The sequence below is a fragment of the Taudactylus pleione genome, unplaced genomic scaffold (genome assembly GCF_031769625.1).
Source record: "Taudactylus pleione unplaced genomic scaffold, aTauple2 ptg000184l, whole genome shotgun sequence".
In the NCBI taxonomy this organism is placed as follows: domain Eukaryota; kingdom Metazoa; phylum Chordata; class Amphibia; order Anura; family Myobatrachidae; genus Taudactylus; species Taudactylus pleione.
In genome coordinates this window covers 4,238,235-4,255,255 of record NW_028284586.1, presented here as the reverse complement: position 1 = coordinate 4,255,255, position 17,021 = coordinate 4,238,235, and the positions used below count along the sequence as shown (strand labels likewise).

General features: G+C 45.1%; 1 protein-coding gene across 1 annotated transcript in view; it reads left to right on the top strand.

Moving 5' to 3' along the window:
• The window catches only part of DNAH3 (dynein axonemal heavy chain 3), a 468,553-nt gene that overhangs the window by 404,085 nt on the left and 47,447 nt on the right, over window positions 1-17,021 (top strand). The window contains exons 51-52 of the mRNA XM_088476199.1: window positions 6,436-6,634; window positions 12,131-14,272. Of these exons, the coding sequence (XP_088332325.1) occupies window positions 6,436-6,634; window positions 12,131-14,272 (2,341 nt within the window). The remainder of the gene's footprint in view (window positions 1-6,435; window positions 6,635-12,130; window positions 14,273-17,021) is intronic.

The window sequence follows — 17,021 nt, the reverse complement described above, 5'->3', positions numbered from 1 at the left end:
CAGGTCTGACCTGTCTCAGATATTGCAAGTCTCGCAACATGCAGTGAGCACTCAAGCTGTGTAGGCAATCGCAGTGGCTAATTTATGCCTGCCCATGCAACAGCGTTCAAACGGATAGACACGCCCACATTTCTCTGACCACTCCCCCATCACCACCACCCCCTAATGCTCATGGCCTGTCACTCACTCTGTGATGGATCCTATCTGCGCAGAGCGAGTCCAGTGTGGTGCATACACATGTGCAGTACTGAACAATCTGCCGATCTGCATACATAGTTGTAATTGCGTAGTTGCGTACGCTGCTGAATCAGGCCCTATATCCTTTAATACTTGGCATTTCTAACTATTAAGCTGTTGAACTTTTCATGAAGGAACGCATAAACTATTTCTTATGACAGCATTATATTATAATGAGCCATTGTGAAAGCAACGTCTAAGCCCATTATAAAGGTGTAGTTTTATCAGTTCATTATGAATGATAAAAGAAACAAATCTGCTGATAAATGTAGTTGCAGGTCTGTGTGCAGCAAGCGCAGCATAAATCAGGGTGTTTATCCTCCTGTGCACAAAACAAGCTGAGACAGTTTGCAAACTTAAACCTGTGCTTATGTAGAGGCCTGATAAAGAGATGTACACTAATACCACCACTGCTACCAATGTGTACTCAGCAGCTGTGTGATAATATGCTAATGTCACAGCTGGTGGGATCTCAATCTGAGACACCCGGAAAAGTGGTCGCACGCTTGCGGTTTATTCATTCCCTCTGTTGCCTTTTACAATTGATCCCTGCCGGTCAATCACTTTGTGAATAAATCGTCACTGCGAGCACCATCAGTGATGGAACTATATGCATGCGCAGTGCAAGTCAGGCGCACGTTCAGATTACCGATTGTCGCTCAACTGCGTAAATATCGGCGTTGCATTCACCTCAGGCTCTAGGTCACAGAAAGTAGTAGATGATTGTATATTTACTTCATGTCCTGTCATGTATCATGTGATCATCTCACATCCAATCATCTGTCATCCCATTTGACAACACCTACTAGTAAATGAATAAAACCCCGTCCTCTCCTTTAGGAAAAGTGACAAAAAGTGCAGAGCACAGGTATCGCACCAGGCGTCTCATGCCATCACGGGTGCCGTGTGGTGGGGCAGGTACTGATTACCCAGGCATGTTGGAGGGGCCTGGCAGGGCTCGGGCCAGCACGTGCAATGCTTCCCGCATAGCTTTTCCATTATTTTTTCCAGAAAGGACCTGGCCATGCCTTCCACATTTGGCCAAGCTCTTTTCAGTACCCGGACCCCACAGTTGTCTCCAAGGCCCTGCGCGCAACATGGCACAAAAAGAAGGACACATCTGTAATTTCTATTAGGTTCCAATTTTATTATAACAGATGAGTGCCATCTTGCCCACATTTATCTTCAACATGGTTTGCTCACGTGCAAAGTTACTTGCATTTTGTGCTTTTCTCTCAACTCAGAATCTGCCCTCAAGAGTTTGGTGATATGTGTTCAAGGCTGGAGTGTTACATGATACCAGCAATGATGGTAGAACTTCTTGGATCCAGTGAAACAGGTGCCACGACTGGGTATCATTGAGTACCATCACATTAAAAGCACTGTGTATAGCACATGCACATATAAAGTCTATGGGCCTGAATCAGAGATGTACGCTAACCTGATGGTTAGTGCACATCTCTGATTGTTAGAGGACCGGACATGTGCAGCCCTCCATCTGCGAGTCTGCTTTCTGTACCTCCCAGCCACAGCCTGACTGCATTTGGCAGGCAGAGCGGGGGTGTTCCTGGGCAGCGTTCCCGGAAACGGGGGCATGTCACCCATGTTTTCCAGTTGGGACAGTCTGCGTCAGTGGACGCAGATTCCCTGGCCTCACAAGCTGCCAAACCGGTTCAGGCTGCAGTAGGCTTCAGCTAGCGCAGCCTGGCCAAAGGGGCAACTATCGCGACCTCCTGCTGTATTTGCATTTTAGCCGCTTGTGTGAAGTTCTGCAGTTCCGTCCATCTCTGAATCAGGCCCTATGTGTGCTACTCCAGCACACGTGCTGTTCACAAGTGGAAGTGATCACATTAGAGAAATTGGAGTACATTCCTGTCTTTCTTGAAGTATAGATGTGACATACTGGTTTTGGTGATAAATTATGTAAGTGGAAGTACGTTTTTGTCTTCAAAGGCAGTCATGGTGTGAAGGTAATATTCCAGCATAGTTATAGCCCAAAGCTAGTTGGGGCTGCAAATTAATTCCAGAAGTAACCTCATCCCTTCAGCAGAGAACTGTCTTTGTATTTCATCCACACAGTGATCTTTTAATAATGATCAGTGTCAGGCCTCAGCCAACCTTATTGTGATACATGAACAGAGTGGCATGGTAAGAAGCAAGAACGACATCCTTTATACTGTAGTTACCAAATGATGACAGCAAAAGGCCATTACTGCAGAAACTCCAGCACTGTCACTAGTGTCAGCCAGAAAGCTAGAGGCTAATGTTTATTTAATAGACAGTGCTCTTCTGCTAAAGTTTATGTGAATTATACATAAAAGTGTATCATGTTCTGGTCTTGTCAGGTTTATATGTCTTAAAAACAAACTAGTTGCTATATATATGACCTTTCTGTCAAAATGTTAATTGACCTGATTATAAAAATACTAATGCCTGTATTACATTTAATTTATTATGTAACTATGCACTCAGAGGTCTCTTCACTAAGTACAACTTTACATATGCTCATTATTGTAACTATCTGATCAGCCAGTCATGTGGCAGCAACTCAATGCATAAAAGCATGCTGTCATGGTCAAGGGATTCAGTTGTTGTTCCATTCAAACTTCAGTATGGAAATGCGATCTAAGGGCCTGATCCATTACGGATTGCTATTGCGATCAGAGCTGCAAATCCGCATGCAGGTCTGCTGTGAAAATATGCTAATAACTGCAATCGCTAAACCATTACAGAGACGCCCAAAGCCAGCATAGAGAGTCCCACTACCACTTTCACACAGGTGTAATACCTTGCAATCCTGCATATACATCGGGAATATCGAGTAACATTGTCCCCTCACTCACAATTACAACAATTCTGACCTTACTCAGAATTTGCTAGCCTCGTCACACGCAGTAAGCACTCAAGCAATGTATGCCATCGCAGTAGCTAATTTATGCACGCCCATGAAACAGCGTTCAAACGGAAAGGCACAGCTTTGTATCTGCGTGAGTGACCGCAGGTCGATCACAATGCTAACTTGCGCACTGCGGTGCATGCGTAGTACGCAACAATCAGCTGACTACGTACGCTATCGTAATAGTGATCCATGCTGAATCAGGCCCTAAGTGAGTTGAACTGTGGAAAGAGTTTTTTTGTGGCATATCGGATGGTTTGTGTCAGAAACTACTTATCTCCTGGGATTTTTGCGCACAACAGTATCTAGCGTTTACATACATATGTGTCCTAATACATCATTGCTACAGTTGCGTCAAACAGCCCCTCTCCACACACCAGGTCCCGCGCCACTCTGCTAGCCCTAGGTGTCACTTTTGCATCATTTTTTACCAAAAATGCATCTTAGTCGCAATGTGATGCAACTTGGACACACCAGGAGACCGTGCTGAATAATTGATATGTGACACTTGCAGGACCGCCATCAGGGGAGAGAGATGGGGCCCGGGTGGCAGTGGAGAGGCTGAGCATCAGAGCTGCGGCATTTGAACAACTAACATAGAGCCGGCCGCAAGCCAATCAAAGCTTGCGGCCAGCTCAGTATTATTCAGCTGGCCACGAATCACCGCTCGCGGAACAGCAGCCAATCAGAAGCGGCTGCTGCTGATTGGCTGCCGTTACGCGAGCTATGATTGGCTCGCGGCCGGCTCCATAGTTCTAATGCCGCAACGCAGTCAGATGCTCTTATTCTCCGCCTGGCACCTGCCGCCCAGTGCATTACTAGCCGCTGCCACCCTGGCCCCTTTCTCAGGTTTGTTTCTGTTGACCCTGTCTTGTGCCCCCACTCGATCACAGCCAGCCTTCCCTAAGCCCTCTCCTTCCCAGCCAGCCTTCCTTCCCTGCCCACCCCCCAAGTGCAGCCAGCCATCCTTCCCTGCCTACCCCCCAGTCCAGCAAGCATTCCTTCCCTGCACACCCCCCAGTACAGCCAGCATTCCTTCCCTGCCTACCCCCCCAGTTCAGCCAGCCTTCCCTGCACTCCCTCCCCCTTCTAGTCCAGCCAACCAGTCTGTTTTCCCTGTCCTAGTCCAGCAAGTCTTTCTGGCGGCACCCCTATGTCTAGCCAGCCTGCCAGCCTTCTCTGCCCTGCCTCTCCCCTAGTCCAGCTGGCTTTCCCTGCCCTTTGCCCCCCCCCCCCAGACCAAACCAGCCTTCCCTGCTCTTTGCCACCCCAATCCACTTCCCAGCCAAGTGCCCCCGCTTTTTTAGCCTTCCCTGCCCTGTGCCCCCCATTAATATCCAGTCTTCTGCCCCCCCTCCACCATGTCTAGCCATCCCTGATTTACACACCTATTGATGCACCACCCCTGTAGTAGCTCCACCCACATCCACAACTCCACCCAAGTCTGCCCTATACCCCGGACGGCCCTGCCTATTTTGTTAGTACCGGGCCCCAAAATTTCTGATGGCAGCCCTGGACACTTGTATATCTGTGTGCGACTCAGTCTCTGAATCTGTATATGAAGTGCTATAATGTAGTGACTGCAGCTTTTTCCACACCAAGTTCCATTGTGCTTTGTATACAGACTAAGGCCCTCATTCAGAGGCGCTCGCAAAATGCGAGCGGTCGCTCTGAATGTGGGCGGCCGCTTGGGTTTTGAAGTGCGGCCTCCTGGTCGTTAGCTAAGCTGTGGGTTACCACCCACAGTTTTAGCGACCGACCAGGTTGATGGTCGCGATGGTCAAGACCATCGCGACCATCGGGGCTTGCGACGAGACCCTAAGGTTGGGTCTCGGCAACCGCAAGCCCCAGGGAGTTTCCTGCTCTGATCGAGCAGGAAGCTCCCCACTGACATCACTGCTGATGTCAGTGCGGCCGCCCACAAAACGGCAGACGTTCCTTAAGGAACGCCTCCTTTTGTGAAACCACCCCCTCGAGAGAATTTCTGTCTCGCTCCGGGGCTTACGCACGTGCAGTGCGGCCGCTGCACGTGCGCAGGGCCTAAACATCGACCCGCTTGCGAGCGCTCAGCGTTTGCGAGTGGGTCTGAATGAGGTCCTAAGTCGCACACAGATATACAAGTGTTGCATGTCAAATTAATCAATACGGTCTCCTGGTAAATCCTAGTCACATCGCATTGCGACCTAACAGTAGCGCACGCAGGGGGGGTTTCTGGGTACCTAGAAACCCCCCCTGACCAAACCAATTTTTTTTTTCAGAGACAGAGACAACCTTGTTTCTGTCTCTGCACTATCAGTGGGCCACCCTTGGAGCTGCCCAGCCGCTGCCTGGTAAGCTGTCAGCGCTTCTGAATCAGGTGGCTTTCATACTCCCTGATGCGGAAGCGCTGACAGCTGAACCTGCAGTTGCCGGGCAGCGCGCAGTGATCACCAGGGCCTGGACGGAGGCCATCAGGGACTGACTGGAGGCCCAGACAGAGAGGGGGCCCACTCGCTCCGACGCTGCCGCTGCCGATCCCCGCGCTCGCTATGCAAAGCACAAGGCCAAGCATCAGGTAAGTGTGGGGTTTGGGCTGGCTGTCTGGGGGTAGGCTGGCTATCGGGCTTGGGCTGGCTGTGTTGGGCAGGGGATGGCTATCTGGGGATGGCTGAGGCATGCTGGCTGGGGTGGCAACTGTATCCGGTGCAGGGGCTGCCTGGCTGGGGATAGCTGGCTGGGCCTGGGACAGGCTGGCTGGGGTGGCTATCTGGTGCAGGGGCTGTCTGGCTTGGGCAGGGTACTGTCTGGCTGGAACAGGGGCTGTCTGGGGCTGGTTGTTTGGGGCTGGGGCTGACCGGGATATATGGAAACCCCCCCCCCCCTAAAAATCCTGCGTTTGCCCCTGGACCTAAGATGCATTTTAGCCTCAAATAAGACACCGAAAAGATGGCCGACGCTAGCAGAGTTGCTCGGGACCTGGCAGCTCACTTGTGCCAGTCATCTCCTGCCACGTGGCATATTGAGTCTAGATGTATGAGGACACATTTGCATTTGCAATCCTTGCTGAGGCTACAGGAAGGACAGGCTCACCTAAACTGGAGAGTGTAAAAGTGGAAGAATGTTTCCCCACGATTTCTGCTGTGACATGCAGACCATGAATGACAACAAAATGACTGTATACCACAAATATATCTTCTTAATAAATTGTTATTTGGTAGTCCACTATTTAACACTTAAGTAAAATGTAATTATATTTATACACAAACATACTAAATATTTCTCTGTTTGTGTATTTTAGTTACAGTGTTATTGTGTCTTTGCAGGATGAATGTGAAGGAGACCTAGCTGAAGCCATGCCTGCTCTGGAAGCAGCAATATCAGCCCTTGACACACTGAACCCATCTGACATTTCACTTGTGAAGTCTATGCAGCATCCCCCAGATCCCGTTAAGCTGGTCATGGAGAGTATCTGTGTGATGAAAGGCATAAAACCAGACAGGAAGCCTGACCCAAGTGGATCAGGTGAAGTGATGAATGTGTGTCCTGCATGACTAAGTGTATTCCGATAACTAGTGACAACTCTTGAGCAATGTATCTTGGCTGGGGTATAAAGCCTAATGCACAGCCTGGTGCAAATAAAGCATATAGTAGACCTTCGATCTGGTAACTGGTATGTGCAAACAAGTATTACCTGAATAGTGCTGTGACCCCGCTGTTGGTAGTAAAGGGACCACCACCCTACAGATCAAATTAATAAATACATAAGCAAAAGTATCAGCATTAAAAAAAAAAAAAAGTACAGCAAAATAAAAGTGACTAAAATTAACAATCTTAGTATTAAATGGAATATATACATTTAAATAGGCTGCAGCTTAATTATTACGTGCATTAGATTGTAAGCTCTCATGTACTAACCTCTGTCTCATGTCTGCTCCTCCTTTGTTTACTTGTGTTTGTATGAGTTGTATTGGTAATTGTATGGCACTGCAGAGTTTGTAGCGCTGTACAAATAATTATTATGGTGATGTTGATTATAATGTGCGCTGTAAGGATTTTGCTTTGGATTCAACCGTGCTCCAAATTGCAGGCATATAATGAGTTCACTATGCATATGCAAAGTTGCAATTATAGTAAGCTGTGTGCATGTCTGCACCAGTATAACATGCACAGGTTTATGCAGTGAGCCAGTCAGAAGCGGTTTGCTAATTCTGGTGACTAACATGGTGTATTTACACCACCCCTCATGGATCTTCAACTGATACGGCTTGGACAGTCAAATATGTGTCTGTGTGCCAGTCTGTATGCCTGTACTTGGCCTGTTACAATACTGCTTTCCTCCCCTTTCCGCCTCTTTAATCGGAAGTGGTTCTAAGTTTCAGAATTTTCATAGTATGTGCGTAGCTGGGATTTCTGGACATTGCATAGGGTGATTTTACCTAATTTAGATTACACAAATTCTGCATCAGACCATAATATACTACAATAATTTAATTAAAAAAAAGTATAAATGCTGAGTATAAAGTAGGAGACTGGTTGAATAACAGCTGTACACAATAATCATAATTCAAGGAAGTTAAGTCCCCCATGCACCAGGCGGCTTATTGTCCGATCCGTAAGAGGATCAGTGAAATTATACATGTTAAATTTCAGAGATTTGCGAATCACAATCATATTTTGATAGTGATGGATAAATCTGTTAAATCCAACATGTTGGATTTCACTGATCCTCCGACTTGGCTTTGGGGGATCGCAGTATCGCAGCAAACTGACGCTGGTGAATGGGGGCTATAACACTAACTTCAAATGCTGTTGCTCAACAAAAAAAAGTGTATTTGCTTGAATGCAACAAATAACTTTCCAAAACTACTCAGATAGGCAGGAGTGGACTGTGATGGAGAGCAGGCTGGATAACAAGATTCATTCCTCTGGCCATGAACTCTGTGGTTACAACTTTCATAAGCAGTAGATAGATTCTAGCAAGCAGATTGGTGGGTGGTGGTTGTCATTCACCAATAAGTTTGCCAGGAGCTCCTCACACAAACTGGTGTATGGCTGGAACTATCCACCAATCACAGTGTACTGGGTAAGACTCTGAATAGCCCTAAATAGAGAAACCCATTTTCCAGTGCACAAGGACACAGTAAAGGGTAAGTATATACTTTGGGTCACCACCAGAGGACTGGGGACCAGAGTTTTGGGTTTGCCTGCATTATAAAGCAAACAGATATCTGGTGATCCTGTGTTGTAAAACCCCAAGAGATTGGTAGATTTACATTTTTATAGTGGCTTCCAAAGCAGGGTAGGTTTGAATAATAGTCATTAATGTACCTTGTGTTTTGATTAGTATTGTAGTTTCTTTAGATTATCTGTAGTATATGGGTTGGGTATGGGAGGTCGGCATTCACTATGTGTACAGTAAGTATGTTCACCCCACAATGCTGGCGCCGGGATCTCAACATGAGTCTATTGCTCTTTCAGCATTTTACCTGTGTGGAAGTTATAACTTTAAACATGCCAGCACTCATATAGTGGGTGGTGAGCTCATGACCACATACCGAAGTGTATATCTATGGTACATTGGTCATTGAGATGCTCTTGGTATTGAATCAAGACCATTTTAACGTTTCTACTCTATATTATTTATTAAGATACTCTCTGCATTGTATAGAGTTGCCTATATATATATATATATATATATATATATTATGGTTTTATAAATGTATAAATGAACCAATCAATATTAATTAAAGTTTATGAAGTATGGGCCTGATTCCGAGATTTATGTAATGCCGATGTTTATGCAGATCGGCTGTTAGCCATTGCGCATGCGCAAATGCCACACTGCCCATGCGCAGCGATTATATTGTATGTATATGTGTGTACAACATCAATTTGGTGGCTTGCATATAGCTGGAATCCATTCTGGTTGCTTGTGTATAAGAAGTCTCCAGTCGGAGGCTAGTGCACAGCTGACATCTTGGTTATTGCTTGTGTATAGCATACCTCTAATCTGGGGGCTAGTGTATAGCATACCTCTAATCTAGAGGCTAGTGTATAGAATACCTCTAATCTAGAGGCTAGTGTATAGCATACCTCTAATCTGGGGGCTAGTGTATAGCATACCTCTAATCTGGGGGCTAGTGTATAGCATACCTCTAATCTGGGGGCTAGTGTATAGCATACCTCTAATCTGGGGGCTAGTGTATAGCATACCTCTAATCTGGGGGCTAGTGTATTGCATACCTCTAATCTAGGGGCTAGTGTATAGCATACCTCTAATCTTCTGGGGGCTAGTGTATAGCATACCTCTAATCTTCTGGGGGCTAGTGTATAGCATATCTCTAATATTCTGGGGGCTAGTGTATAGCATATCTCTAATCTGGGGGCTAGTGTATAGCATATCTCTAATCTGGGGGCTAGTGTATAGCATATCTCTAATCTGGGGGCGAGTGTATAGCATACCTCTAATCTGGGGGCTAGTGTATAGCATACCTCTAATCTGGTGGATAGTGTGTATAGCATACCTCTAATCTAGAGGCTAGTGTATAGCATACCTCTAATCTGGGGGCTAGTGTATAGCATATCTCTAATCTAGGGGCTAGTATATAACATACCTCTAATCTAGGGGCTAGTGTATAGCATACCTCTAATCTGGGGGCTAGTGTATAGCATACCTCTAATCTAGGGGCTAGTGTATAGCATACCTCTAATCTGGGGGCTAGTGTATAGCATACCTATAATCTGATGGATAGTGTGTATCATACCTCTAACCTAGGGGCTAGTGTATAGCATACCTCTAATCTGGTGGATAGTGTGTAGCATACCTCTAATCTGGGGGTTAGTGTATATCATATCTCTAATCTGATGGATAGTGTATAGCATACCTCTAATATGGTGGATAGTGTATACCATACCTCTAATCTGGTGGACAGTGTATACCATACCTCTAATCTGGTGGATAGTGTATAGCATACCTTTCATCTGGTGGATAGTGTATAGCACACCTCTAATCTGGTGGACAGTGTATACTTTACGTCTCATCTGGTGGACAGTGTATACTATACCTTTAATCTGGTGGACAGTGTATACTATACCTTTAATCTGGTGGATAGTGTATACCGTACCTCTAATCTGGTGCATAGTGTATAGCATACCTCTAATATGGAAGATAGTGTACCTTTAGTCTTGTGGATAGTATATACCATATATCTCTAATCTGGTGAATAGTTTATACCATACCTATAATCTGGTACATAGTATATAGTACTATGCCTCTAATCTGGTGGGTAGTGTATTATAGAAACTAACCACTATCCCCCAATACCTGGTGCTAATAATAGTAGTTAAATTATAAAAGCAGTAATACACCCAGAGAGATTGTGAGGGCTCACATCAACAACAATAAATTAAACCGAAAAATGGTGATGCGCTAATCAAAAGGGTAATGTTTCCAATATGGCAGAAACAGAAAATTCAGGACACCATCTGTTTAAATCAATATATTTTATATTATAAATACGTATACATCAGTATATAAAAACTAAACATCTAAAGCTTCTCATTAAAAATATGTAACACTGCTGACAGAGTTTTGCAGAGTAAGAATATGATATGGACAGCCTCAAACACGGAAAGAAAAATATTCATTGCAATCAGTAACAGACTGTTTCAAAATAATATCAATTTGTCAGTGATCTCACCACACAATATAACGTATTACGGAGTCCCGATAATTATGTGCTGGATGGATGAATAAGTCCTCCTATTACACACATCTTGGGTTTTTTACTCCTAGTTGTTTGGTGGAAGTATTTGAGCCTTCAGATAACTGGAACCTACATGCACGTTCCTGTTAAATGAAGCGTCTGACATCTACAGCCCCTCAGGCCTGACGTCACTGATGATCCTCCGGGTCTCCGCTTAGACCAAAAGCGGGACCAGCACTGGTAAGTAATTGCGGCTCCAATCTCCAAATGGCTTTATGATGTCACTCACCGCTGGTAAAAGGAGCTTTTGGTCCCTATAACAGCTGTAACATGAGACCAATAATGTTCTTTCAGGGCTCAATTCTCAGTATAATACAGTCTTTACTGGACAGCAGTAACTGCTACAGATTCCAGAAAACAAGGCAATGTCACTCTGCACTTTGTCAGCACTGGGCAGGTATATCTCTGATAAAGCTCCCATTAAAGGAGCGAAACTAGTCAGAGATATATTAATAATTATTAAGTAGCATGAATCTATAAAATGTTAGTTCTTCAGTTTTTTCTTAAACGCAGTAAAACCTTTATTTATTATCAGTCATTTATATAGGGCCTGATTAAGAGTTGTATGTTATGCCGATGTTTTTGCAAATGGAGCAATTTTTTGCCCCTGCGCATGTGTTTGAGTCGCACTGTGCGTACGTCAAGGTACATTACTGTAGTCATACAATGCAAGTCTTTATTCACAGGGAGCGTTTGGGGAAGGCAATGGGGACTGTGGGTTAAAAATACAGGTGTGTCTCTACTGTTTTGGGGGCGTGTCACATCTTGCATCTGCGGTCCCGTATGTAGGAAACAGGGCTCCCACATCTCAGCTACGGCGGCCATTCTGAGTGACCATGGACTCACTGAAGGAGTCGATGTTTGCATGATCTGCTTCCGATGCTGCGTATGTGTACACAGTTGTGGGAAGCTGCGATGGCTTAGGTGAGCGTCTTAGTACATGTCCCGGCCGCAGTTGCAGCATATTTTCGCTTATCCACAGCTGTGAAAATCGCTCCTCGGCTGCGGTAGCATACATTTCTGAATCAGGCCCAATCCGCACACATATTGCACTAGAAATTGTTGTCCATGACTTGTTCATCCAAATGGACCTGCAGCAAATTTTCTTCTGAAAAGCTTCCATTTTCCATTTAATGAACAAGGTTTGATGGCTGATAGAGAAATGTGACATGTTCCCTTTAATGTACATTGAATTTAAATAACTGAATATACTTAAATTACAGTTGACATTATTGCTTTCTTTGTCTACCAGGTAAAATGGTGGAAGACTTCTGGGGACCATCTAAAAAGGTTCTGAGTGACTTGAAGTTTCTAGAGAGTTTGAAAGTCTTTGATAAGGATAACATCAATCCTGCATTTATGAAGAAAATCAGAGATAAATTTATTAACCATGAAGATTTTCAGCCATCTGTGATTAAGAATGTGTCCTCGGCTTGTGAAGGTCTCTGCAAGTGGGTTAGAGCCATGGAGGTGTATGATCGTGTGGCAAAAGTGGTTGCTCCAAAACGTGAACGTCTTAAAGAAGCAGAGGGCAAACTGTTCATACAAATGCAGCAGCTGAACACTAAGCGAGCAGAGCTGAAAGCAGTGGAGGACCGCTTACAAGCTTTGAATGATGAGTTCACTGCTATGAATAACAAGAAGGAAGAACTAGAGAAAAACATAGAGATCTGTTCTCAGAAACTAGTACGTGCTGAGAAACTGATCAGTGGTCTTGGTGGGGAAAAAGATAGATGGACAGAAGCGGCACGATTATTAGGGATAAAGTACACAAACCTTACTGGGGATGTCCTTCTGTCCTCTGGAACTGTAGCTTACCTAGGTTCTTTCACAGTAGACTATCGTCAACGGTGTCAAAGCAGGTGGCATGCGTTATGCATAGAAAAGAAAATACCCTGCTCAAGTAATTTCATCTTGAGTACTACCCTAGGCGAGCCTGTTAAAATCCGGGCTTGGCAGATAGCTGGTCTACCAGTTGATTCCTTTTCTATAGACAATGGTATTATTGTCTCAAATTCAAGGAGATGGGCTTTGATGATTGATCCTCAAGGGCAGGCCAACAAGTGGATAAAAAACATGGAGAAAGCCAACAAACTCTCTGTCATCAAATTGTCAGACTCAACATATATAAGAACTTTAGAAAATGCTATACAGTTTGGAAGTCCAGTTTTGCTTGAAAATATTGGAGAAGAAATAGATGCTGTTTTGGAACCACTATTATTGAAACAAATATTTAAACAACAAGGGGTTGATTATATCCGACTGGGTGAAAACATTATAGAGTACTCCAAAGATTTTAGACTTTATATGACGACTCGATTACGAAATCCACATTATCTTCCAGAAGTGGCCGTAAAGGTGTGCCTTCTGAACTTTATGATTACACCTTTGGGCCTGCAAGACCAACTCCTTGGCATTGTAGCTGCAAAAGAAAAGCCAGAACTAGAAGAAAAAAAGAACCAACTCATCGTTGAAAGCGCAGCCAACAAAAAGCAGCTGAAAGAGATTGAAGACAAAATTTTAGAGGTTCTGTCCTCCTCAAAAGGAAACATCTTAGAAGATGAGACCGCTATCAAGGTGTTGTCCTCATCAAAACTCCTGTCTGAAGAAATTTCAGAGAAGCAGCAAATTGCCTCCACTACAGAAAAGGAAATTGATGAAACGCGTATGGGGTACAAGCCAGTAGCCATCCATTCCTCCATTATATTTTTCTGCATTTCTGATCTAGCCAATATTGAACCAATGTATCAGTATTCATTGACATGGTTCATTAACCTTTATGTCCACTCACTTGCGCATAGTGAAAAGAGTGAAGACCTTCAAACAAGAATTTCCAATATAATTCATCATTTTACAAGAAGTATTTACAACAATGTGTGCAGGTCCTTGTTTGAAAAAGACAAGCTCTTATTTTCACTTCTTCTAACAATCGGCATTATGAAAGGAAAAGACAAAATAAGTGATGAAATCTGGCGTTTTCTCCTGACCGGTGGGGTGGCACTTGATAACCCTTACCCAAATCCAGTTCCTGAGTGGCTGTCTGATAAATCTTGGTCTGAAATTGTACGTGCTTCTAATCTCCAACCACTTCATGGTTTGATGGATCACGTTAAAAGCAATATTTTAGAATGGAAGATGATTTATGACTCCCTTAAGCCCCAAGACAAAGCATTTCCCGATGAATGGCAAGAATTATCAGGGTTAAGTCGCATGGTTATACTTAGATGTCTACGACCTGACAAAATGGTGCCAGCAGTTCAGGAATTCATCACGGAACACATGGGCAAAACTTATATTGAGCCACCAACATTTGACCTTGCCGGAAGTTATAATGATTCAAACTGCTGTGCACCATTGATTTTTGTGCTATCTCCTGGTGCTGATCCTATGGCAGGTAAAAAATCATTCATTTTCTGTCTTAGCCTAAAATTAATTGCATAGGTAAATTCCAGATCAATATAGGGTTCCTAGTTTTTTGTATTTGCTAGCTATTATGCCCAACATTGCCGGGCTTTTTTCTTATTCCACCTTCCCATCTCTCTCCCCCTAATCCCTCAAATCTCTGCCCCTCTTTTATACTGTTTCTCTATCTCCCCATCCCTCCTGTCTCTCCCCAGCTCTCAATAAAATGCTACAATGCAGTGTATCCTGCAAATTTCCTCACAGATAGTGCAGATCTTCCTACACCTCTAACCGGAGGCTCCAGCAGAGGCTTATAGCCGCGGCCTTCAGTCTGCACATATACCGGAGCTGGTTAGGCCGCAGGCAGCTGAGGTTTAGCACCTGGTAACACATCAGCTGGCTGGGCCTGTGGAGGGTGATGAGCCCCCCACATATGTGAGGTGGACATCTGGCCCCAGGGCCCAGACCCTGGCCTCACACAGGTGCAGCATGTCCTGGCCAGCTGACTCCCAGAGTGTCTGCACACAGTGCAGCCGAGCAAGCAAAAGGCCTAGGTGTAAGAGATTAGTTCAAGATGTAGGACATGCAGTAGAAGCCGTGCCACTGCCTGTCTCTATCCCAGGGTCTTAGGCCTCAAGCTGAGCGGTTTGTGACTTCGGTATACGGCCAGCTGGAAGAGTATAATGTCTTCCGACCACAGGGAGTGAACACTCTGTGGTTAGGGTCACATCATAGCTCCCATACAGATCACACTTTGATGCATTTTGCAGGCTTATGATCCATCAAAGAATGGGTCCAAAATACTGGAGATATATTCAACGTAAATACACATAGGTGGTATCCCAACACCTGAAATAAGTGGACAAATAATTCTTAAGTTAACTTTGTGCACTTAAAGCAGCAATCCAAAGTTTATTTTCAAATTAGTTAAATAGCAGGTATGTTTTATCATGCATCTGATCACATCAGAAACAAATCATCATTTTCTTTTTCAAAATCACCATACACACACATTGGACCTCATTCAGAGTCGGTCAGAGCGGCCGCACGGTCGTACGGGAAAAGGGGCCGGATATGCAAATGATTCCCTCGCAAGTTGCGTCCCTAAGATCGGATCGGTAGCTAGCCGACCAAGGGGAGGAAGCGGCCGGAATTCAAAAATATACGCCCCCTTCTCGTATGCATTGCACGTCATCTCCGGGCATATATGGATTAATCGAGACCATCGGGAACCATCGGAACTGGTCGTAGAGCTTAAGGTTGACCATACCCTCTCTTAAGCTCTACGATCATGTCAGTGTAAAAACCTCCCATGTCACATGTGCCATGACGCTACTTTGTTAATTATGCACTCCCATAAACCGTATGCACTCCCATAAAACGCTGTTCGCATAATTAGGCACGCCTGCGTTCGGATCTCCACTCCCCCGTTTTCAAGCACCTTCCCCTGTTACCACCCACAAACGCCTCATCCTGTCACTCAAACTACCGACCTGGCTGTATTCAAGGAGAGAGAAATTTCTGATCGTAGCGGCTAGTTTGCGCACGCGCATTGCGAACTTTACGCATGCGCAGTGTAGCAAACATCGGTGGCGTACGACCGTGCGGCTGCTTCGACCGACTCTGAATGAGGTCCATAGTGCCTGATTCAGAGGTGAATGCATATAAAACAACGGGCACAAGCTCATGCATCCAAATAGTTACTGCCAGGGTAAGCAGATGGGAATTGCATTGAGATACATGCAGTTCCGATAGGCGTTCCTGGGCAGTGACTGGGGGGTGGTTACATCGGCCAGGGTGTTAGGGCGTGCCGGAGTCAGAGACTGCGTCAGATGCAGTTCCATTGGCACCAGCGCCCATGTACCATCGGACATTTTGAGCAACCATAGGGGTGCTCTACTGTCCAATGGTGCAGCCGATGTCCGCTTAATAGTGCGACTATTTGTGCACCCCTGCAGATTACAGCCCATCGGCTGCGACAATAGCATGAAGTCACAGCCGCTTCTGCATTGATGTTCACCTCTGAATCAGGCCCATACATACAAACAGACCAAACTCACACATAGAGACTCACAGTTCTTTGCATATAATGTGACGACAGAGAGGAGCGCAGGAGGGTAAGGATTTTACAGTGCACAGTACAGAGAAAGTGTTTTAAAGATTCTATAACATCCACCATATCATGTGCCATGTGATTATGGTTTTACATTTCACATTTCCAGTAATTTTATAAAGTAAAGCATTCCTATCCAAGATTGTAGAAATAATTTTAATTCCTTGAATTTAAATATAATAATATGAATGTTCTGCATGTCTTAAATTTGTGGGTTTTGCATTACATTCCTGGTAAGGGATGGCAGGTGCGACTAAAGTGGGCCATACACGGTGCAATAAAGCAGCCGATCTGACGGATTGGTACGATTTGGCTGCTATATCGCACCATGTATGGGCCTGATGTCGGACCTAGCGCGCACCCGTGGGGTCGTACATCGCACCCCCTGATCTTACTGCAGGTTCAGTCGATCAGGGGATGCGATGTGCAATCCCATGCAGCGCTATGCGGGCGGGGGATGGGGGAGCCGGCATACCGGGCGGTCGGCCACTCGATCGCACCGTGTGGGGGGACCGCCCAATATGTCGGACGTCGGATCCCCCGTCGAGTCGCAGGATGCCTATCTCTGATGCCAGTTAGATCGGGATCCCCCGTCGAGTCGCAGTTTGGCCCGCTTCTGATGCCAGTC